The following is a 23,916-nucleotide window of genomic DNA, read 5'->3' as shown; positions in this document are numbered from 1 at the left end:
GCGAAAGTCAAAGAAATTATAAAATTGAATACAGTTGATTACCCAAATTTCAAATTGCCTCTCCTGGGTACCATGTATGTTTAACAGGACAGCCAGACAATCAAATTTATTGTTATTTGTTTTATCTAACTGTAAGAAAATCAAATCTTATTCAATGATAAGGATTAGTTTTAGTATTGAATGTCTGATGTATTAGTAGATTTATATATTAATGAAACAAGGGTTTATTTAGTTTATTTTCAATATCAAATCTTTCTTTGATAAAAGTACTCACATTTTTAGCTCACCTGGCCCAAAGGGCCAAGTGAGCTTTTCTCATCACTTTGCGTCAGTCGTCCATCGTCGTCGTCATCCGGCGTCGTCTGTTAACTTTTACAAAAATCTTCTCATGACCAAAATAGTCAATTTTTAACAATTTTTTGTAAATTTTTGTAATCTTTTACAAAAATCTTCTTCTCTGAAACTACTGAGACAAATTTAACCATACTTGGCCATAATCATTATTAGGGTATCTAGTTTAAAAAATTTGTCCAATGACCCCACCTTCCAACCATCATGGCGGACTTGGTTAAAAATAGAACATAGGGGTAAAATGCAGTTTTTGGTTTATATCTCTGAAACTAAAGTATTTAGAGCAAATCTGACAAGTGGCAAAAATGTTCATTAGATTTACATTTATCTGCCCTGAAATTTTCAGACAAATCCGACAACCCGTTGTTGGGTTGCTGCCCCTGAGTTAGTAATTTTACAAAAAATTTGCAGTTTTTTGTTATTATCTTAGATATCATTTCAATATCTGATATCTAATACTATTAATTATGATTTTAACCTTATTTTACATGATTTCCAAAGCATCAGTAAATACAGGTGAGCGACACAGGCTGTTGAGAACCTCTAGTTTTATAAGCAATACCAGTAGTTTGATACTGGCAGTATTTGAATGTAATCATAGTTTTTTTTTAGATAAACCAGTATATTTCATCAAAGGTGTCAACTCTCCAGATAACAATATAAAATAGGAGCATGGTCAAATCTCCAACTAATAAATTTTCCCTTAGATTGATATTTCCGTCTAAAATTGAGGTTTGCTAAGATGACATCTGTGATTTTCATATACCTATATAATGTTTTACAAAATGTTTTTTTACTGTTGTCGATTTTATATTTGATTTTCTACTTTTTTTTTTTTTTATGTAAAGGTCACATATGTTTGACTGTAAAGTATAGATTTAATGTTGTCTTGTTTATGTACCACATTAATACAACAGGAATCATTTTAGATTTCAAAATTGACTTGGCTATATCTCTAAAATGTGCAATATTTGAAGCGATTGTCATCAGATGTCCAGAGTCAGTCAATACAAAGACCACCTCATGATGACAAAAGGTCATGTGATAGGATAGGTTGTAAATTTGATTATTAGTATTAATTTTTTGACATTTCACTGTTTTTGAAAGTTGTGTTGGCAGAGTACGCAGTTGAAACCTATTAATACAGAAATTTTCAGGACAAGGATAAGTTTTGCACTGAACAGTATGTTTTGGTAATTATCAATACAGATGGAAAGCAAACGTTTTTTTATTGCTGAAATCATATTAACGGTACCAATTTTGAAAAGAGCACTGTTTGTACTAAGAGTTGTTCAATTTTTCATAATGAGGATTAGTTTTTTTATCTGATCAGATTTAAATCAAGAGTAGTAGATTCTTTAGAGTTAGTGTGCAATGTAGATATTAGTTTATGTAGTTATGGATCACACATGATAATCTTCAAACAAGTAATTTTTTAAATTAAATATCAGTCATAATAATTGTATTAATCTTTCACTACAAAGTTAACAATGATTTTTTTATATCCTTGTCAGTTGGTTTCTGGTGAAAATCATCTTATTGGCAATCATACAACATCTCCTTATTTTAATATAACTATTCAAATATTATGAAATTATGCATATGATTATACAAATATTCATATTCATATTAGAAACTTACACCACAGTTAACTAGGCTATTATCAGCAAAACACTGTACACAGTATCAATTTTTGGCTATCCTTACTGGATATCACAGACTTTCCTGTACATTTTGAGATCACAAAGGAAAAGTCATTATTGTATATATGACGTCAATTGGTCAAGTGTTACAAAATCTTGGGTCCAATGTTACAGAATTCCAAATAGTGCTATTAATGTCTGTTGATAACTGGTGCAATTAGAAATTCTCTTATGACCTGATAGATATTTTGTCAGCTTAATTTAAGGATGCAGCCTGCTTAAAAAGTCCATACTGCTGAATCTTTTATTTTCGGAAATGTTTGTATGCACAGATATGTGGTTCGTCTATTTCTATGTACATGTTATTTCTATTTGTTAAAATTTGCCAAAAACATCCTACATCGATGATGTGTATATTTGTGTGTTAATGAACTGTATATATTTGTTGTGAGCCTCTGTAGACTGTTTTTTTTTCTCCAAATAATATTGTAAGATTGTTTTGATGATAAGTTTTTTACATGCATTATGATCCACTTTTTTTATTCTACACAGTAGTAACTTATTACATGTATTTTTATCTGTTTTGTAACTTGTAGCTTATTTTATATTAATTTGTATAATGTATATATGATTAAAATTTTCCTATTTCTGTTATTATATGATTTGTTCTTTTTGTTTTAAAAAAATTAGTCAAAACAAGGACAATGGAGTTTTTTGTCAACACTGTAACCTTTCTGAAATATATTTTGACCTGCAAGACAACTGTCTTACCATGTAATGATTCAGTATCATTGGCTGGGTACCAATGTTTGTGGATTTGATGGGTATAGATTAACACCAAATTAAAAATGCTATTGAAGTACAACTTCTCTAGATAGGTTTGAATAAAGACATTAGCAAATCCACAAAAATACAATTTTTGATGTTTCCACAAAAAATGATACCCAAGCAAATGCACCCACACAATTACAGCCGATTTCATTGAGTGTGTAGGGAAAGGTAGAATCCTTGGTTAGCTTGCTTGTTAGCTGAACCGTGAAGTAATTATTAGGTTAGGTAAACTACCCTCCTTTAAGAGTAGACTAGTCCGACAGATAACCAATCTATATGTCTGTACGACTAGACTACTTTGAAAGGAGGGTAGTATACCTTACCTAATAATGACTTCACGGTTCAGCTAACAAGCAAGCTAACCAAGGATTCTACCTTGCCCTACACACTCAATGAAATAGGCTGTAAAGAAACCAGTGTGTCTCAATGTTCCTATTTTATATTAGACCCTAACAATAGATAAAGAAGAATTTGAATGTAATTGTGAATCTGGAATCATAGGTTATGTGGAACTGGAGGTGAAGTAGATGAATGTTTTTCTTCTAGGATGGAATGTAAAATAAAGTGTTGAAGACGGTCATACCTTTACAGGTGATTGATAAGCAAACATGGAGGTACAATAAATTGTTATCTCGTAAAACAAATATCTTTGTATTTACCAATACTATTTTAATCAAATAAACATGGATTGAATTTAAATTGTTTCATATTTGTCATGTCAGGGTCTATCACAGCTTTGCTCATTGTTGAAGACCTTACTGTGCCCTACCGATGTTAACATCCACGTCATTTGGTCTGTGGTGGATAGTGGTCTTGTTGGCAATTATATATTTATCACATCTACTTAATTTTATATGGAAGTAACACAAAAGTAATGCCATCACAAGGAAAATTCTTAAAAGATTTGGTTTTGATTGGTTTAGTGGTTTTAGGGATGAAACATGTATTGATTCAAATAGGATGGACCAGATGTATGGTAGCGGTGTTGTAGCCTGGCTCCAATGCTTATTCTTTACAATTTAAGGAAAATGAGAATAAAACATGCTAATTGTGCTGGCAATAGCTAAATTGACAAGACTGCACACAATGGCAATGCAACTATACACCAAATATCACTTATCTTTCCTTTCCACAATTAAATTCTAGAATCATCCTTATCCTAAAACTTACAATGTTAGTGTTTATAATGTGCCAGCCATAAACACATGACAAATATCACCTATGTATTACTTTGCTGTATGTTAATAAGTAAATTGTGATTAAAGTCCTAATACTCCCATAAATATGGTAGATTCAAAATGACAGTGATGTTGACAACAATACATGACTACTAAGTATGAGAGTTTTCTGTTATATGGTCTCAGACGTGTTGCAAGATCATTGTTGTACAACAGTAAAAAAAAGTTGAAGTCCCACGACTCTTATAACAAGAATGTGTCCATAGTACACTGATGCCCCACTCGCACTATCATTTTCTATGTTCAGTGGGCTGTGAAATTGTGGTCAAAACTCTAATTTTGCATTAAAATCAGAAAGATCATATCATAGGGAACATGTGTACTAAGTTTCAAGCTGATTTGACTTCAACTTCATCAAAAACTACCTTGACCAAAAACTTTAACCTGACACAGGACAGACAGACAAAGGACAAACGAATGAATGGACGCACAGACCAGAAAACATAATGCCCCTACTACTATCATAGGCGGGGCATAAAAAAAAGTTGAATCAAAATGATGGTACAATATGGACAACTTCACATGATGGCAAGCAATCCTACCAAGCATCAGAGCTTTCTGTCAAACAATCTCAAGGGGAGTTGTGTTCACAAGGTGGATGGAGCCAGGGATAGACAGAAAAGTCCATTACCAAAGGCATTATGCCTACTGAAGACAAGAGTGGACACGCTGAAATGTCTCGCCTTCTTTACTAACCATTGATATTATGTTGATAGTCCTAAATGAAAGCTTTACTACAACTATTACATAAACTTAACATGATCCAAGAAAATGAAGTCAAGGTCATATAAACCAAACAAGAAATACATGTACACCTTACAATCATTCAATACACTAAATATAGTTGACCTATTGCTTATAGTTTCTAAGAAACAGACTTAACCAAGAAAACTAAACATTGACCAATGAATCGTGAAAATGAGGTCAAAGTCAGATGAACCATGCCAGGCAGACATGAACAGCTTACAATCCTTCCATACAACAAATATAGCTGACCTATTGCTTATAGTTTAAGAAAAACAGACTGAAACACATAAACTTAACACTGAGCAATGAACTGTGAAAATGAGGTCAAGGTCAAATAAAACCTGCGAGACTGACATGTACATCATAGAATATTTCCATACACCAAATATAGTTGACTTATTGCATAATAGTATAAGAAAAAAGACCAAAACTCAAAAACTTAACTTTGACCACTGAACCATGAAAATGAGGTCAAAGTCAGATGACACCTGCCAGTTGGACATGTACACCTTACAATCATTCCATACACCAAATATAGTAGACCTATTGGATAAAGTATAAGAAAAACTGACCAAAACACAAAAACTTAACTATAACCACTGAACCATGAAAATGAGGTCAAGGTCAGATGACACCTGCCAGTTGGACATGTACACCTTACAATCATTCCATACACCAAATATAGTAGACCTATTGGATAAAGTATAAGAAAAACGGACCAAAACACAAAAACTTAACTATAACCACTGAACCATGAAAATGAGGTCAAGGTCAGATGACACCTGCCAGTTGGACATGTACACCTTACAATCATTCCATACACCAAATTTAATAGACCTATTGCATACAGTATAAGAAAAACAGACCAAAACACAAAAACTTAACTATAACCACTGAACCATGAAAATGAGGTCAAGGTCAGATGACACCTGCCAGTTGGACATGTACACCTTACAATCATTCCATACACCAAATATAATAGACCTATTGCATACAGTATAAGAAAAACAGACCAAAACACAAAAACTTAACTATAACCACTGAACCATGAAAATGAGGTCAAGGTCAGATGATACCTGCCAGTTGGACATGTACACCTTACAGTCCTTCCATACACCAAATATACTAGACCTATTGCTTATAGTATCTGAGATATGGACTTGACCACCAAAACTTAACCTTGTTCACTGATCCATGAAATGAGGTCGAGGTCAAGTGAAAACTGTCTGACAGGCATGAGGACCTTGCAAGGTACGCACATACTAAATATAGTTATCCTATTACTTATAATAAGAGAGAATTTAACATTACAAATAATCTGAACTTTTTTTTCAAGTAGTCACTGAACCATGAAAATGAGGTCAAGGAAATTGGACATGTGACTGACGGAAACTTCGTAACATGAGGCATCCATATACAAAGTATGAAGCATCCAGGTCTTCCACCTTCTAAAATATAAAGCTTTTAAGAAGTTAGCTAACGCCGCCGCCGCCGCCGGATCGCTATCCCTATGTCGAGCTTTCTGCGACAAAAGTCGCAGGCTCGACAAAAACTAGACAACATTGAGATGGGAGCAATCTCTGTGGGCCACGCTGACCATGAACTTTGACCTAGGAAGTTGTACAAACATTATGACCTACCCTCTGTTAATATACATGTCAAGTTTAAAGTATGAAATGATAACTGTTCTCTATATATAGAGCAGACACAATTTGTTACTGACGGACAAACAGACGGACAGACAGACTGATCACTTTAAGGCGACCAGCAACTAGGCGTGGCCCTAAATAAAGAGTTATATTTTATGTGACAAATGCCAATCAGTGTAAGGAATAACTCAGAATTAAAATTTCCACTTTTATTTTGTAGAAATTTGATCATACCTAGCTAGTCTTATAACAAAAACATTTGATAATCCATTTTGGTTCACATACTCACATCACACAATCTCTTCTGATTTGACAAGATAATAAAATTTAAAAAGTACACAAGTCAATTGTATTGTGTATCTCTATGTTTATTAAGGGGGAGGGGGGTATCAATTCAAACATATACATTTAAAACTATTCCATTAAAATGAATGTCAGAGGGTAGGACCATTATATGTCCGTTTCATGCTCGGCATAACAAGTCAAATATAAAATTTAATGGTCAAGTACGGACAATATGAAGGACAGGTTTATTTTTGGACATGGGTTGAGGATCATTTATGGGTGTATGTCCATTTGATGTATGCAAAATTACACAAAGAAAGTTTATTGGCAGTGGGAGGATTTGGGATGTCCCTTCCTACCCTTCCACTTCCAATATAGTGGAATAACAGTTAGTATAGATAGATTTTATCATAAGATACTGAAATACAAGTGAAAAAGAAGAATGTGAGTGAGATAAAACAAAGAGTCTCTAAGAGTCTGATTTTTTTTCATTTCAATGTTTTTTACATTTTTTTCTCCTTTTTCTCTAAATTCCAAAACATTTCATTGGTTCATTATGATTACGGCAAATTTCCTTGACCTAGTCTGATTTCCACGTGATCCTATTAAAAAGCCATAATGACTGTCACACAATTTGTATAAAAACTTTTGGTGAATTGCCAAAAAAGGAGAAAAAAACCCAAATTGGACTATTTACATATAATATCTTAAAAAACCTTCACTACTAGATCTAAAACCAAAAATAGATACCAGAAGAGATAAGCAGTGATACAGAATTTTAAAGAATCAGGAAAAGGATAGACCTAAGATTTGTCTCGCCACCAACATTTCGACACTGTTTCTCTCACATGTTCGACTTGAAGTGTAAAACCATCAGAATTTCTCTCACACTTGCAAAATCAATGAATTTATTTAAAATGGTCTGTTTCTCACTCATACTATATCACAACAAATAATAAATAACTTTATATGAAACAAAAGCAATAAAATATAAAATGTGATAACATCAAACAGACGATTGTTGTCTGTTATCCTGCACATAGTAAAGGGAGACAACCCAATAAGTTCTATATCAAAGCACTTAAATATATGTTTGTCATCGTTCACCGTTTTAGTATCTACCCACATTCTGGGTAATATTTTCAAGTGTACACCAAAATTGGTTAGAAATTACGAGATGTCATTTTCATTCTGGGATACGAACAATGAAATTACCCATAGTACTTTAGATTATGAAACGGTGAATTGCTGAAACAAACTGAACTTAATACAGAATTTTTTTAATCTTAATTAATAAAGGGAAAAAAAAGTATTATTTCCAAAAACTGTGCTTACATGCAGAAATTTTAAAAATAACTCCAAATATGCAAAACACTGATTCCACAAATCTAAGACATAATGTGTTTAATGTTAAATTATGCTTTTTCTCCGATTAGACAATATAATTATAGCTTAAGAAAAAGATATACAGCAATATAATCATAAGAAGGTAAAGTGTATTGGGGCAGATTTTTTTTCCCTTTCATTTTGACTTTTGAATAATGCCTGAATTTAGAATTAAAAATGCATTGAGCTTTAAAATATAATTCTTCTACATAATTTTTTATCTATGTACTAATAATTTCTCAAAATAACAAGTTCATTATCACATCTGCAGTTTCATTCCATAAAAGCATCTTTCTGACACAGAATAATGAGTTTTTCTGACTCAGACAATATAAAATCACATGACTATTATCACAAGCTTTCATCACTTTCAATGGCCTGTAATTGTAAGTCTTCATTCCCATCTACAACATCTTCCAGTCCTATGTCATCATCCAGACCTAAAATCAGAAACATATTTGTACATAAAAAGGATAACAGGAACTTCAAACTAGAGTCTCTAAAGAGCCTGTGTCGCTCACCTAGGTCAACATGGTCTATGTCCATCTTTAACAATAGCCACTCTCCAAAATTGTAGACTTGAATATCGTTCCCGTCTAAAATCTCATTTTTTAATGATCTTGTATTGCTGATCAAATGTTCTGTTTAAAGTTTCTTTCAATCTTCAACAGTTTTTACCCAAAACACAGAAAGGGTAAAAGAATCATTTAAGGGCAATAACTCCTATGAGAAGACAACTGACAATTTCATCTATGCTGACCAATTTGTCTTGCTAATCATTTTTGCTTTTTCCTCTGTATATTGACTTTATGCATCATTTTTATAACATTGGAAGATCATACCTAATCTGATGTATCAAAAATAAATACATTTATAAAAATCCTTGTATCCATCATGTCCATGTGCATATAAACAACCTGAGTTTACATATATACAATTTCATGTTATTCAAAATTGCCAAATTAGAAAGAGTTTGAACAACCCGCTAACATGTTTTAACCCCGCCACATTCTGTATGTATGTGCCTGTCCCAAGTCAGGAGCCTGTAATTCAGTGGTTGTCGTTTGTTTATGTGTTACATATTTGTTTTTCTTTCATTTTTTGTACATAAATTAGGTCGTTAGTTTTCTCGTTTGAATTGTTTAACATTTGTCATTTCGGGGCCTTTTATAGCTGACTGTGCAGTATGGGCTTTGCTCATTGTTGAAGGCTGTATGGTGACCTATAGTTGTTAATTTCTGTGTCATTTGGTCTCTTGTGGAGAGTTGTCTCATTGGCAATCATACCACCTCTTCTTTTTTATATATAGTAGATACAGTTGGTTTCACCTAAACACATTTACAGCAAAGTAATTTGACGGTATTTCTGAAATTTAGTGTGTAGCATTGTACATATTTTCCATTCGAACAGTTCAAATGTGTTTTGTAAAAAACACTAATTTAAATAATTTCATATATTTTTTTTTATTGTTTTTCATCCAACATACATAACTTTCAACAGTACAGACACTGAAATAGCAAGTTCATTTAATATTTAAATATTTACCTGTGTCATTTAACCTTGCTAAAGATTCATCATCCTCGGTAACATAACGTTTATCAATAGCTTCTTTAATCTGGTTGTTAATTCCTTTTGGATCCAAGTCCATTGCCCATGAGAAATTCATCAAAGCAAAATGTGTATTACCCAATTTTTTATGCACCTGGAAAAAGAATAGTCAAGTAAATATAAATATCCCCTGGTTATGAATCCACAAAATACCAAATCCCCTTTTAGAATTCAAATTTTTTTTTAAATTTGCGATCTTGTCCTGAACATAACATCTGAGGAGTAGAGAGTTATCTCCAATATTCAAAGATTTTGTTGCTTCAGTGATTAAAAAAATTCTATGATTAAACTGATAAGGGCTATTTCATAAAAATGGAAGTGATAGGGTTGCAGGGAAATTCTATAATCTCACTACAACAAATACACTTTTCTTAAATAATTTTGCAAACATCCAATGGACATAAACCACCATAAATGACCAATTTCCAAAAAATTAAAACTTCCCTTCCTACCCTCCCACATCCATTTAACACTAAATCCATTGGATGTTGAATGTGTACTGATTGATATTTTAGTCTTTAATACACATATGATATGAATTTTTATTATTAGTTATTGGCTTTGAACTAGCTTACAGTAACTGCAAGTATTATCAGATCTGTACTTTGTGTCTTTTGTGCTTTTGTTAGGGTTTTTGTGTGCTTTGTATCGATCTGATGAGTTAAGCCCTTTTTAACTGATTTTTAGCTTGTTATTATGTCATACGGCTACACCACAGGGGAGTGTTTAGCCCCAGCTAACATGTTTAACCCGCCACATTCTGTATGTGCCTGTCCCAAGTCAGGTGTGTGTAGTTCAGTGGTTGTCCTTTGTTGCTGTTAATCATATTTGTTTTTTCTTTTGTTTTGTACTTAAATCAGCCATTAGGTTTCTCTTTTACATTGTTTTACATTTGTAATTTCCAGGCCTTTTATAGCTTACTATGGGTATGTGTATTGCTCATTGTTGAAGGCTGTACGGTGACCTATAGTCGTTGATATCTGGTGGAGAGTTCTCTCATTGGCAATCATACCACATCTTCTTGTTTCTATACTTATTCTAAGAGGCCAATATGAAAAGAAAAAAATGCCCAAATTCCCATGGAAGCAATAAAGTCTGTAATTTCCTTACCTTTCCAATTAAAAAGTAGACTAGAGATTCTTTAGGAACTATTTGTTTTAATTCTTCCAATTCTTTAAGAGCTTCCTGTAAAAAAAAGACAAAAAAAATAAATAGTTTCAAGTACAGTCATGACAAATGTATATCTAATTTTGGAATAATAGTAATCAAATGTATGTTTAGAATACATGTAGTACTTCTTGCAGTAGAATAGGTAAGCATTCATAAATTCACACATAAGAATGTCTTAAATTTCCTTATCAAAGCAATGGGGATATTGGTCTCAACATTACATGCTCACTTGAATGCAATTCAATCCAGACTTTTTCAGACCGGTATTTTTCTTGTTTGAATTGTTTCAAATTTTTCATGTCCATGCCTTTTATAGCAGACTATACAGTATGGGTTTTTCTCATTGTTGAAGGCTGTAGGGTGACCTTAAATTGCTTTTATTTTCTCATTTGCAATCATACCACATCTCCTTATTTTTAAATTTTACCAAAAAACACCATATGTCTCCATAGGACAACATGCCCTGTTAACAATATCCCAATTCCATGTTCATTGAAATGTGAAATCTGGGTCAAAATCTCAATTTGGTATATATAAATTTAAAATGTTCACTTCATAATGTGCATTAATTTTCAAATTGGTGGGACCACAAACTTCATAAACCAAAACTTTAACCCTATAGGTCACCAAGTTCACTTTTGGCAAATCATGGCCTGAATTTCAACTTTATAAAAAAATATCAAAATGGGAACAATTTTATTTTAAATGGATCCATTTCAGGTAAAACAAGTCTCTTCAAACGAATACTTTTAAAAGCTGTTAAGACAGTAAGTACATTTTGTGAGATGTTGTCAAAATACAATGATTTTGTTCATTTTTATAAAAGCATCGGGGAATAGGTTGGCTGCAACCTATGATCCAAAATGTTCTGTAACCAAAAGGTCCCTAGATTTATATCGATTCCCAAGACACAACAATTTTCAGAGTTGCGGCCAAAGTAAACTATGATAAAACTGTTATAAATTCTGGTGAAATTGGATTAAAACTGACGTTACAACACAAATAATGCATATTTACGGGGTCATTAATAATTCATAATGTGATGTGCCAAAAAGAATTCATTTAGCATTAAGAGTTATACCACAACTTATGCTATGTAAGTTTTGTACAAGTTTGGCCAATGAATTTTTTTCATATCTTAGGGCTTATTCTATAAACCCTATGTGAACCTTCTCCTTCGTCTTTGTGTGGATTCAGTACAAAAAAAAAGGTTCATTTTTTTTTTTTTTTTTTTCATATGCATAAAGTTATATGACAAATTAATACGCCATAGCCTTTCTTTTCAAACGCACCAGCAATCAGCATTTATATACCTTGGTTTAACTTGGCTAAGTAGATTCAGAGGAGAAGATTTTTTATCACTAGCAAATAATAAAGATGCCCTGTGAAATTTGCGTAAGAGGTCAAATCAGTCTTAGAGTAAATACTTACATTATGTTTATCACTAGCAAACAATATAGATGCCCTGTGAAATTTACATAGTGGGTTTCTAGGATCTGTTGCTATGGCTTTATTTAAGGTTGATAAAGCACTCTCTGACTTCTGCTGGGCATGCTGTACCTGAGAAGTTACAATAAATCATTAAAAGACACAACCCGGGTATATTGGTGAAATATATATAAACTGTTGATTCATTATGTTTATTGGATATCAATTTACTTTGAAATCATAGGTATAGTTTAGGCCAAAAAAAAATATATGTCTGTTTACGGTTATCCAACCGACCCTACTTTTGAGCCCCGACCCTTAGTCCAGTCTTCGCGCTGAACAACAGGCCCACCAGCCCAGGCTTGTAAAACTTCTGTCGGGCCTGTAAAAATCATCTCCACAGGCCAATATAATTTAACTAAAATTTTCTTAAAATTCATCTTCGGGCCTGTAGATTCAAATGTCTATTGTGAAGACTGTAAGTCATTTTATTTCCGTCGTAAAGTGAAAATAAACAGCTGCGCCATGAGTGCATGATACGCCCGTCGTCTTGTGTGTGAATTTTTATGCAATAATCATAAATAGTTTCTGACATACGGCGCGACATGCGAAAACCCCCCTTTTCTTTACAAAAAACTCAATATCTCTAAAATAAAATTTTGAATCAAAACCAAAAAGTATACAGATCTTTTGATTAATATAACTAAGTGTGTAAAATTTAAAGCAAGAATCATAAATCGTTTTTGAGATACGGAGATACATGTGAAAAACCCCTCCCCTCTTTTTTTACAAATTACTCAATAATTCAAAAATAAAATTTTTAATCATCACCAAACAGTATACAGATCTTATGATTAATATAACTAAGAAGTGTGTAAAGTTTTAAGCAATAATCATAAATTGTTTTTGAGATACGGCGCGACATGTGAAAAAAAACACACACCTGTTTTAGTTACTAAATCCCGTAACTCAAAAAGTTTTAATCTTATTTTCACCAAAAAGTATACAGATCGTTTGACCATTATAAGAAACAACTATGTTAAGTTTCATGAAATTTGGATAAGTCGTTCTCAAGTTACGGTGCAACATGTTTACGCCGGATAGACAGACGGACAGACGACATTTGTATACCATAATATGTCCCATCAAAATTTTGACGGGCGTATAATAAACTGAACTCATGTCAAAAGCGAAGTTAGTGTTGCAAATAATATAAATCAATTGCCTGATACATCCCAATGTTTACAATAGTGAATATGACAGCTGTTTTAAGGAAATTCGCAACTCGTGTGATGAAATAAACACTTTGCCGCCATTTTTTTCCAACCAATTACCAAGGGAAATAATTCAATCATTAAAAATACGGGTAAACTCGGACCATGATCAACTCGGACCACGACAAGAAGAAACGGCATGACTCAATATCATAAAAAATAAAATAAAATGGAAATACCGACCTCCCTACCCTATTTTTTTAAAGTATGTAACCTTAAACAGACATATATTTTTTTTGGGGGCCTTAACAACAAATTTAAATGTTCAACAAAGTACACATTTTCAAAAGGTGAACAAAAACAATTCTTTTCTCAAACCATGAAATTGATACCAATCAACAAAAAAAATATTATCAAACAGTCAATAGCAGTTTACCTGACAAAATTGGGTTATTTTTAATATTCAGTGAAAACAGTGTTTCAGGCATTTATGCAAATCCATCAGAAAAACATAGGCTACACTTTTTTGAACGCTAGATTTGTTTGTGATTAATAAAAGATGTATAAATGTAAAATACATGTCATCACAAGATTATTCTAGTCAAAGAATGCAACTAAAATTTTACAAATTAATATTACTTATCAAATATAGCTCAAAATTTGCTCAATTGATGTTTTCTGAGTCAGAGTATAAATTTATGACATCAAAATGACAGCATAAGATAATAACATATTGAAATAATTTAAATTTATATCAATCCTAAATATGTATTTTAATGTTCAAATATTGCTGTAATTCAGAGAAAGTAATGTTTTGTAGATACAATCAGTGTCTATATTAATTTTCATCGAGTCCCTCCATTAATGATGATATTTCTAGTCTAGTAATTCTGTTATAAAACTTTATTGTTTGCAGTACTAAATTTTCACCTTTGACCCCTTTGCACATACTTCAATAACAAGATTATTCCTTTACATTAGGTATATTCGAATGCTTGTGTACATATTTATACAGAATAGCCCAAATTAATACTGGATACCCTACGATCTCTGAAAAACACATTTGACATCCCTTTCTTTAACTACATGCATTACAGCCTCTGTACACACATGTAAATACTGTAAATCTAGAAATTTTTGGATGAATTTATTTTTGCAAATTTTGAACAATGAACAAATATGTGAGATTAATTATTGAGATTTTCGGATATGCAGCATACAAATAATGCTATCAATATTTAAAATCTATCTAGTTGCAAATTTGGCAATCAAGAAAACATCACAAAAATTTCTGAGTTTACAGAAGAATAGGACGGACTTAAAGAACAACTTACCACTCCTATGTGACAAAGAAGTGCTGCACTGTGAGGATTTATATGTAAAGCTTTTCTAAAATGTACTTCAGCAAAATCAAACTTTTCCTGCTTGTAATAAATCATTCCAACACCATACCTGAAATATACGAGCATTTTTATTTTTTATTTTATCTTTTATTTATATCTTATTTTTTATTTTCTATTTTTTTTTATTTATTTACTATTTATTTTCTATACAAAACATACATCAGACTGGAAATAGGGATATAATGTGTGAATGCCCTGAAAAGACGATTCTTAAACAATACCAAAAATAAATGAAGACTGTGTCCATAGGACACAGATGATGCCCCCGCTTGCATATAACGTAATAAAGGGACAACTCAAGAACTGTAAAAGTGACGCTACCCAAAGTTGTACTTGATCTGAGTTTTGTGGTATTAAGCATTGTGTATATGTTTCATAACATTCAGTTGAGGCAAACTTAAGTTAGAGAACGGAAACAAAATTTCAGCATTTTTTCCATTTGTAAAGGGGCATAACTCTAGACCAGTAAAAGTGACACCACCAAAATTCAAACTTGATCTGTGTTCTGTTGTACTAAGCATTGTGTATATGTTTCATAACATTTGGTTGAGGCAAACTAAAGTTAGAATACGGAAATGAAAAATTCAGCAATTATTCCATTTGTAAAGGGGCAGAACTCTAGAACAGTATAAGTGATGCCATCAAAAATCAAACTGGATCTGTGTTTTGTGGTAATGAGCATGGTGTATAAGTTTCATAACATTTGGTTGAGGCAAACTAAAGTTAGAGAACAGAAACCAACTTTTGGTTGTACGGACGGACGGACGTACAGACGGCCAAGGGTAAAACTTAATGCCCCTCCGCTACGGCGGGGTCATAAAAACCTCTTTAGACAGTTTAGTATTAATTACTTAAATGTTGAAAATAAACCTCAGATGAGACAAAAAACTTACAGATGTATACCAACAGATATTTGAATATCCCAGTTATTTAGTGTGTCCTATAAACACATTAAAATTCTCATCCAAGCAACAATTAAAATGAAAGAATTTTAAAGAGAAAGCTCATGTATACCAACATGAAGATTTATGTGTAAATCCACTTGCCCAAAATATAATTGACAATCAAACATCCAAGGTATTATTAGAATAAATGTTTTCCCCTCAAAATCTGAAGGCTATAAGAAAAGAAATACAGGTAATATTTAGGGAACACAAAAATTGTGACATTTATGCAAATCCAAACCCTAGCATCTTTCCAATTTGATTTTTCTGATTGATAACAGTACATCTGATGAAAGATTTTTGACATTTTTTAAACACTTAAGTGTCTTCTTCAGTAGATTCATAAACACTTAAGTGTCTTCTTCAGTAGATTCATAAACACTTAAGTGTCTTCTTCAGTAGATTCAGTTAAGTTTGTGTATAAGATTTGAACTGATTTGATCTGACATTAAAGACGTCTAAATTCAAGCTTAGATATGGAAAATCTATCAAATATGCCACAAAACGTCACTTTTCAGATGGGTTTGTCTAAAATGGAAGTGGTCGCATTCATGTTCAGTCTCAACTTTTATCTATGTTATGTATTATCATCAAATACAACATATATTCAAATATTAAGACGGAACACAAGTGAGGCCACTTCCATTTTAAACAAAAACTGTCTAAAAGTAAGCAAAACTGTTAAAATTGTGAAGATTTCAGCAATTTTACATGAACTAACTATGCTGGTACCTGATGCATGTGCAGTGTAAAGTCAAAAACAGCCCATATTTATGTTAAGTTTACATTTTTAACAAATTTTTGAAATGCTATATTTTGGGGCCGAAAAGGGGTAAAAAAACAGCCCATATTTATGCAAAGTTTACATTTTTAACAAATTTTTGAAATGCTATATTTTGGGGCCGATAAGGGGTCTTACTGGGCCTACTCCTTTAAAGAAGTTCTGACAAGAAATTAAGGTACTATCAATCATAACAAAAATAATAATTTCGACAACTCCCCTTATTTCAACTATGTGACCCCATTTCGATTTTTTCTGATAATCAAATCAAAATCAAGTTAATCAGAGTAAACCATTATAAAAAGTTGAAGGGGTCAATCAAGAAATGAATACACAAACAAGTCACAAAAACATCAATACTCTTTATTTATGGTCTGGCTATCACTTACCATGCATAAAAATGACGTGGGTCCACCCGTATAGCATTTCTAAAACATGACATAGCTTTATCTAATTCCTCAGTGAACACATACTTACCAGGCATTAAAATGATGTGGGTCCACCCGTATAGCATTTCTAAAACATGACATAGCTTTATCTAATTCCTCAGTGAACACATACTTACCAGGCATTAAAATGACGTGGGTCCACCCGTATAGCATTTCTAAAACATGACATAGCTTAATCTAATTCCTCAGTGAACACATACTTACCAGGCATTAAAATGATGTGGGTCCACCCGTATAGCATTTCTAAAACATGACATAGCTTTATGTAATTCCTCAGTGAACACATACTTACCAGGCATTAAAATGACGTGGGTCCACCCGTATAGCATTTCTAAAACATGACATAGCTTTATGTAATTCCTCAGTGAACACATACTTACCAGGCATTAAAATGACGTGGGTCCATCCGTATAGCATTTATAAAACATGACATAGCTTTATCTAATTCCTCAGTGAACACAAACTTACCAGGCATTAAAATGACGTGGGTCCACCCGTATAGCATTTCTAAAACATGACATAGCTTTATCTAATTCCTCAGTGAACACATATTCATGCCCAAGTAATGTAAAAGCATATGCAAAATTAGGATCAACCTGAAAAAAACACAAAGTATATTTTATTTATATACTAATAAACTTGTAATTGTGTGATTGTTGTTTGATGTTGTATATCATATTTGTTTTTCAATCTGCCATTGTTTTCTGGTTTGAATTGATTTATTTTTGTAATTTCAGGGCCTTTATATATGTGGTATTGGTTTTGGTCATTGTTTAAGGCCGTATGGTGACCTATAGTTGCTAACTTCTACATCTTTTAGTCTCTGGTGGAGAAATGTTGTCATTGGCAATCATACCACGTCTCCTTTTTTATATTTGAATAGGACAAACAATAATCATTAGAAACTGACTGACTAACATATCGTAATTTACTTATTATTTCAATAGTTAGTTCATTAAAGTAGATTTCTTCAAGCATTTTCTATTTAAAATTGAAACAGTGATTAGAATACACCTTATTGCTATTTGTCCGCCTCTACTGGACATCACAAAGGTTACCGTAAAATGTTGACGTCATAATAGAAAATATCTATTGCCACATTGGAAAAGTGATTGTTGTATGATGTCAATAGTTCAAGAGGCGCAGATTTCCAAATAGCGATAAGGTCTATTCTATAGAGATGTTTAAAACAAAACATACAGTGATTAGTACTTAATCCAACCAATGTAAATGGTAATAAAACAAATAATGTATACTAATAAAAATAATGTGAGAAAATATACCTGAATAGCTCTTTGGAAGAATTTAATGGCAGTATCATGTTCTTTTTGTAAACTAAAACAATTCCCTGTAGCACACCATGCCTGTGGATACATTTAAACACACATAAATGTAGAAATAAGAAAAAGATTCAACATAAGGTGCAAACAAATATGCTATTCAGTGAAAGCAGCTATTCCTTCATTATTCCAATACAGTTTTTCTCAATGTTGAAGGACGTACAGTTGCCTATAACATCCTCATCCTCATCATTTGAACTTTGGTGGATAGTTGTCTCATTGGCAATCATACCACATCTCCTTATTTCTATGTTGATAATTCAGAAATCATTGTTATTATTGCAATTTTTGGACAATTAACTTAAATGTAAGTTTTAATATTGTGATTTCAGGATATGCTGCAAACTAATAATGCTATCAAAATTCATAATGCAAGTTTTTATTTTTGCAGCACCTACATTTGTATTCCATTACAATTTTCATAATAATAAAAACATTCCATAAATTTCAAAATTTACAGCAGATGACACATACTTTTGATTTTCTGATTCAAAGAGCTTTGTTTCATAGTAATGTCAAAAAATAATATGATCAGACAAATTTATAATAGACTAAAATTTTGGTCTCTGGTGGAGAGTTGTTTCATTGACAATCATACCACATCTTCTTATTTTTATAAAAGTTCTCAACATGAACATATGTTGAATCTGCCAATGCAGACAACACTTGAAACTCCATCCCTAAGTCTATCATCTCAGGTGAGACAAAAAGATGGAATGAAACAGGTTTTGTATCTATCATCAGGTTGCTAAGAGAACACATGTGTTAAAAAAACAAAGTATGTTTATTTTTGTCAGTATTTTTGACTGTTTTTCTTTAATATCAGATTCATGTTATGCAGTTGTAATCATCTATTTTACAGGATCTTCTTTAATCAAAACTGCAAATATTTGATAAAAGTAAAGAAAATTTTACTATTTCTTTTTTTTTCACAGGTGTTTGTCGTAGCTTAAATAATAATGACTCACCTCAGGAGAATTTTTTTCCATATCTGTTAATTCTTGAGCAAGAGCAGATAACTCTACTTCCCGTTGTAAATGCCACAAAGTTGTACTAAATATTTCCATGCCTTCTAAATGGTAAGGTTCTAAACTTCTTGCTTCACCAAATAATCTTTCAGCCTAAACAAATAGAAATATTCTTAGGAAATTAAACTTGTTTCTGATATACTTGATACTAACTTAAATGATAGATATAAAAGTTACAATATATAATCTAATAATCAAAGTTTCTTAAATTCTGAAACCTACTGCATCAAAAGGTTAACTGAATATTACCTCAGCTTCTTCATATTAAAAGAAGCAGTAAAACTAGCTGGTCTTATTCACCATGCGAGCATCTATAATGCATATATATTCTGGGATTCTAAAATGGTTACTTTACAATATATATCTAGTAATCTTAAAATGAATGAAATAGAACAAATTTCACCAACTATAATTTTCAAATTACAGATTCTCTGGATTCATTTATTTTTTGGAATACCAATTTTCGTGGATTCAAGAAAACTTGTATTTTTGTGGATTTTTAATATCATGGATTTGGCTGTCTATATACAGGCCTTTACAAAAATGTGTACTTTGTTGAACATTTAAATTCCTGGTTTACGTAGACCTACAAAATCCACAAAAATTGGTATCCCATGAATAACAATGAATCCACAGTAAATGTAAAGGATTTTGAAAAGAATCTCCTTTTGTGTATATGCTACCTAATATAATTTAATTATGTTTAACAAATCTATCCCTGTTGGTGTACTTACATTTTGATATTCAGATAATTCAAAGTATGCCCTGCCTAGCTGACAAAGGACATATGCTGTGTTATACTGGTGTATGGGAAGATCTTGATACATTTCTATAGCCTTTTTACAATCGTACTGTGACAGGGCCTGGTAAGCTTTACCAATACATTGTAGAAGATGTAAAATACCAGCTACAAATAAATATACAGATTAGTTTAATAACTTTGTTTTAGGCCCAAAACAAGAATGTGTCCATAGTACATGGATGCCCCACTCGCACTATCATTTTCTATGTTCAGTGGACTGTGAAATTGGGGTCAAAACTCTTAATTTGGCATTAAAATTAGAAAGATCATATCATAGGGAACATGTGTACTAAGTTTCAAGTTGATTGGACTTCAACTTCATCAATAAACTGCTTCGCTGAGCGCAGCTGGATACGCCCGCAGAGGTCCAACTCTGAACAGCTGGGGCAAAAATGGACACAATATTCAAGCTTGATACAGGTCTGAATTTGGTTTGTAATTAAATATTTGACATATTATAGGTTTCTGAATAAATGTAGTCAAAGAACTTGAAATTGGTTATATGAATTGAATTTATATTCAATTAAAGATTTCTTGCTGTTGTGCAATACACTATGCTGTTGAGCAATACTTAGTAAATCTGTTGTCAGACTATAAACAAATAAAATTTATAAAATTCTAAAGGGAGCTAACATCAATAGATATAATCAATTCACCAAAGTTTCATAAGAATTGCTGAAAGCATTTTTGAGTTATTGTCCGAAAACTGGAAAATCCCCCTTTTTTTTTATGAATAAAACCCTGTAACTTGGAAACGTAAAATCTAAAATTTATAAAAATCAAAAGGGAGCTCATGTCAATAGATATAAACAATTAACCAAAATTTCTTGCAAGTTGGTGAAAGCATTCTGGAGTTATTGTCTGAAAACTGGAAAATCTCCCCTTTTTTAATGAATAAAACCCCATAACTCGGAAATGTAAAATCTAAAATTTATAAAATTCTAAAGGGAGCTTACATCAATAGATATCAACAATTCATCAAAGTTTCATGAGAACTGCTGAAAGCATTTTTGAGTTATTGTCCGAAAAACTGAAAATTCCCCCTTTTTTTTATGAATAAAACCCCGTAACTTGGAAACGTAAAATCTAAAATTTATAAAAATCAAAAGGGAGCTCATGTCAATAGATATAAACAATTAACCAAAATTTCTTGCAAGTTGGTGAAAGCATTCTTGAGTTATTGTCCGAAAACTGGAAAATCCCCCTTTTTTTAATGAATAAAACCCCATAACTCGGAAACGTAAAATCTAAAATTTATAAAAAACGAAAGGGAGCTCACGTCAATAGATATAAACAATTCACCAAAGTTTTATGCAAATTGGTTTAAGCGTTTTTGAGTTAATGTCCGACATGTTGACGACGGACGGACAGACGGACAGACGGACGGACGGACAGACGGACAGACGGACGGAGGGACAGACGGACAACGGTATACCATAATACGTCCCGTAAACGGGCGTATAAAAACTACATAAATTCTATATGTGCCTGTCCCAAATCTGGAGCCTGTTTCAGTGGTTATCATGCATTGGTTCATGCATACATATATGTCTGTCATCTTGTTTTTCGGAAATTGTATTGTTATAACTTAGTCTGTTAATTTTTCTCATGTTAATTATTTCACATTTTTCATATCAGGGCCTTTTAAAACCGACTATCAAGTATGGGTTTTTCTCATTGTTGAAGGCCAAACCGTTACATATAATTGCTTATATCCATATAATTTGAACACTGATGGATCTTTATCTTATTGGCAATACTACTACATGTACATCTTATTTCTACATATAATTTAACAAATCTATAATGTACTCACTGAGAGACTGTTGTTGCATTTGTAAGATCTGAGTTTGAGTTGGCACCTGGGGAACAGGTTTAGAATCTAGGGTAGGTTCTGACTTATTTATTTTGTTGAGTTCTTGTTGAGATTTACTGCTTCTGGTTTTTGACTTTCTGCCTAAAGCCTTTGGACTCTGTAGACGTGTTTTGGTTCCATGACTTTTGTTATTTTCCTAAATAGAGAAAATTCAAAAAAAAAAAAAAAAATCATTTAAGACAATTTTCTCGTTCAGTAAGTAATGCTAAAAAGAGCAGCATAAATCTGTGGAAAATGTTAGAAAATTTAAATCACTTTGTCTATATAACCCTGTCGCATTTTTTGCAATAATAAAAACATTGCAATAATTTCTGAATTTACAGTACCAAATACTTTAAATCTACACATGATTTTTAATTGTGAAAGATAAATTTATTTTTTAAAATTCCATGTGTGGCTCATCATTTTTTTCAATAGCAGGGTTAATATATGTTATTTGAATAACAATATATAATAAAATTTTATGAAAACAGCTACAATGTAGATATTTCATTAGAATAAAACAGAAAATAACTAGAACGTAAACAGTAAGTTTGTGCCCATGTGTCAAACATATTTTGTGCTAACTAGAACACAGCTTTGTCTACAAAACGTAATAAGGACGTCATATTATAATATAAAAACAATAAACATGCATTTAAACAAAAACAGCAATCCACAACATGCATTGTACATTACTTTAATATCACCAACTTCTAGAAGTTGAACAAAAAGACACATAGCATGCATAGTCCAAGGTGTTTTTCATGAAAGTCAAAGTTGTTGATAAAATTAAATTGATGATTTAAATAATTCTATACACTTTTTGTCTAAGTATGACACCACTGGACGTTAAGCAACCAACAATCAATCAATCAATCTAAGTATGACAGGAGTATACAATAGTTTTAATATTTTTTCTTTTCATGAACAAAGTGTTAATCACTCAAAGCTATACAGTAGGTTAAACAATACATACCTTCACAGAACTTGAATTATTACTACCAAACAGACGTGAACTTCTCCTTACTGGAGGTGGGTTGTTCTGAATGCTAAAAAAAGAAAAGAAGGTCATTTTTATACAAGCTTTTTTTATACAATCTCTTACCTTCAGTATCATTTTTTTTTCATGAAATAAGGCATCCATCATATACATAATTTTTAATCTGAAGTACACTAAGTTTTTTCTACATAGGTTGACCTAAAGAAAGTAAAATTGAGAATGGAAATGGGGAATGTGTCAGACAACAACCCGACCAAAGAGCAAAAAACAGCTGAAGGCCACCAATGGGTCTTCAATACAGTGAGAAAATCCCGCACCTGGAGGCGTGCTTTAGCCGGCCCCTAAACAAAAATATGTACTAGTTCATTAATAATGGACGTCATACTAAACTCCAAAATATATAAAAGAAACTAAAATTAAAAATCATACAAGACTAACAAAGGCCAGAGGCTCCTGACTTGGTGCCTCCCATGTGTTTAATTCTGTAACAGCCATGAGTTTTTATTGATAATAGCGGTTCTAGAAATATATATTTGAAGATATTTTAGTCAACCAAACTGGGAATGAAACCTATAATAGCTCCATCAGAAACAACCAGAACCTTTCAACCTTTTGTGACAATTGTGGAATATATAAGAACTGGGGTGTTTAGCAATAGAAAGATCCACTGAAACAATTAAAATTCCAGTATTTTTCTTTATGGTATGGTTTTAGAATAAAGGAAGCCATTTATGGTAGGAACGATTTCTAAACAGGGTTTC

The 23,916-nt window shown here is 32.1% G+C and overlaps 1 protein-coding gene across 1 annotated transcript in view; it reads right to left on the bottom strand.

Annotated features, from left to right (window-relative positions):
* Window positions 1–6,653: 6,653 nt before the first annotated feature.
* LOC127717624 (cell division cycle protein 27 homolog) overlaps window positions 6,654–23,916 on the bottom strand; it is a 37,389-nt gene continuing 20,126 nt past the window's right edge. Inside the window, exons 10-20 of the mRNA XM_052223343.1 lie at window positions 23,132–23,204; window positions 22,114–22,309; window positions 20,230–20,402; window positions 19,436–19,588; window positions 18,411–18,491; window positions 17,596–17,723; window positions 14,885–15,002; window positions 12,340–12,468; window positions 10,849–10,923; window positions 9,676–9,832; window positions 6,654–8,570 (exon numbers count right to left, since the gene is read on the bottom strand). Coding sequence (XP_052079303.1) covers window positions 8,482–8,570; window positions 9,676–9,832; window positions 10,849–10,923; window positions 12,340–12,468; window positions 14,885–15,002; window positions 17,596–17,723; window positions 18,411–18,491; window positions 19,436–19,588; window positions 20,230–20,402; window positions 22,114–22,309; window positions 23,132–23,204 — 1,372 coding nt within the window. The 3' untranslated portion in view covers window positions 6,654–8,481. The remainder of the gene's footprint in view (window positions 8,571–9,675; window positions 9,833–10,848; window positions 10,924–12,339; window positions 12,469–14,884; window positions 15,003–17,595; window positions 17,724–18,410; window positions 18,492–19,435; window positions 19,589–20,229; window positions 20,403–22,113; window positions 22,310–23,131; window positions 23,205–23,916) is intronic.

This window comes from Mytilus californianus, unplaced genomic scaffold (assembly GCF_021869535.1).
Source record: "Mytilus californianus isolate M0D057914Y unplaced genomic scaffold, xbMytCali1.0.p SCAF_10, whole genome shotgun sequence".
Classification (NCBI taxonomy): Eukaryota; Metazoa; Mollusca; class Bivalvia; order Mytilida; family Mytilidae; genus Mytilus; species Mytilus californianus.
The sequence above is the reverse complement of the archived record's forward strand: the minus strand, read 5'-3'. Positions and strand labels throughout refer to the sequence as shown.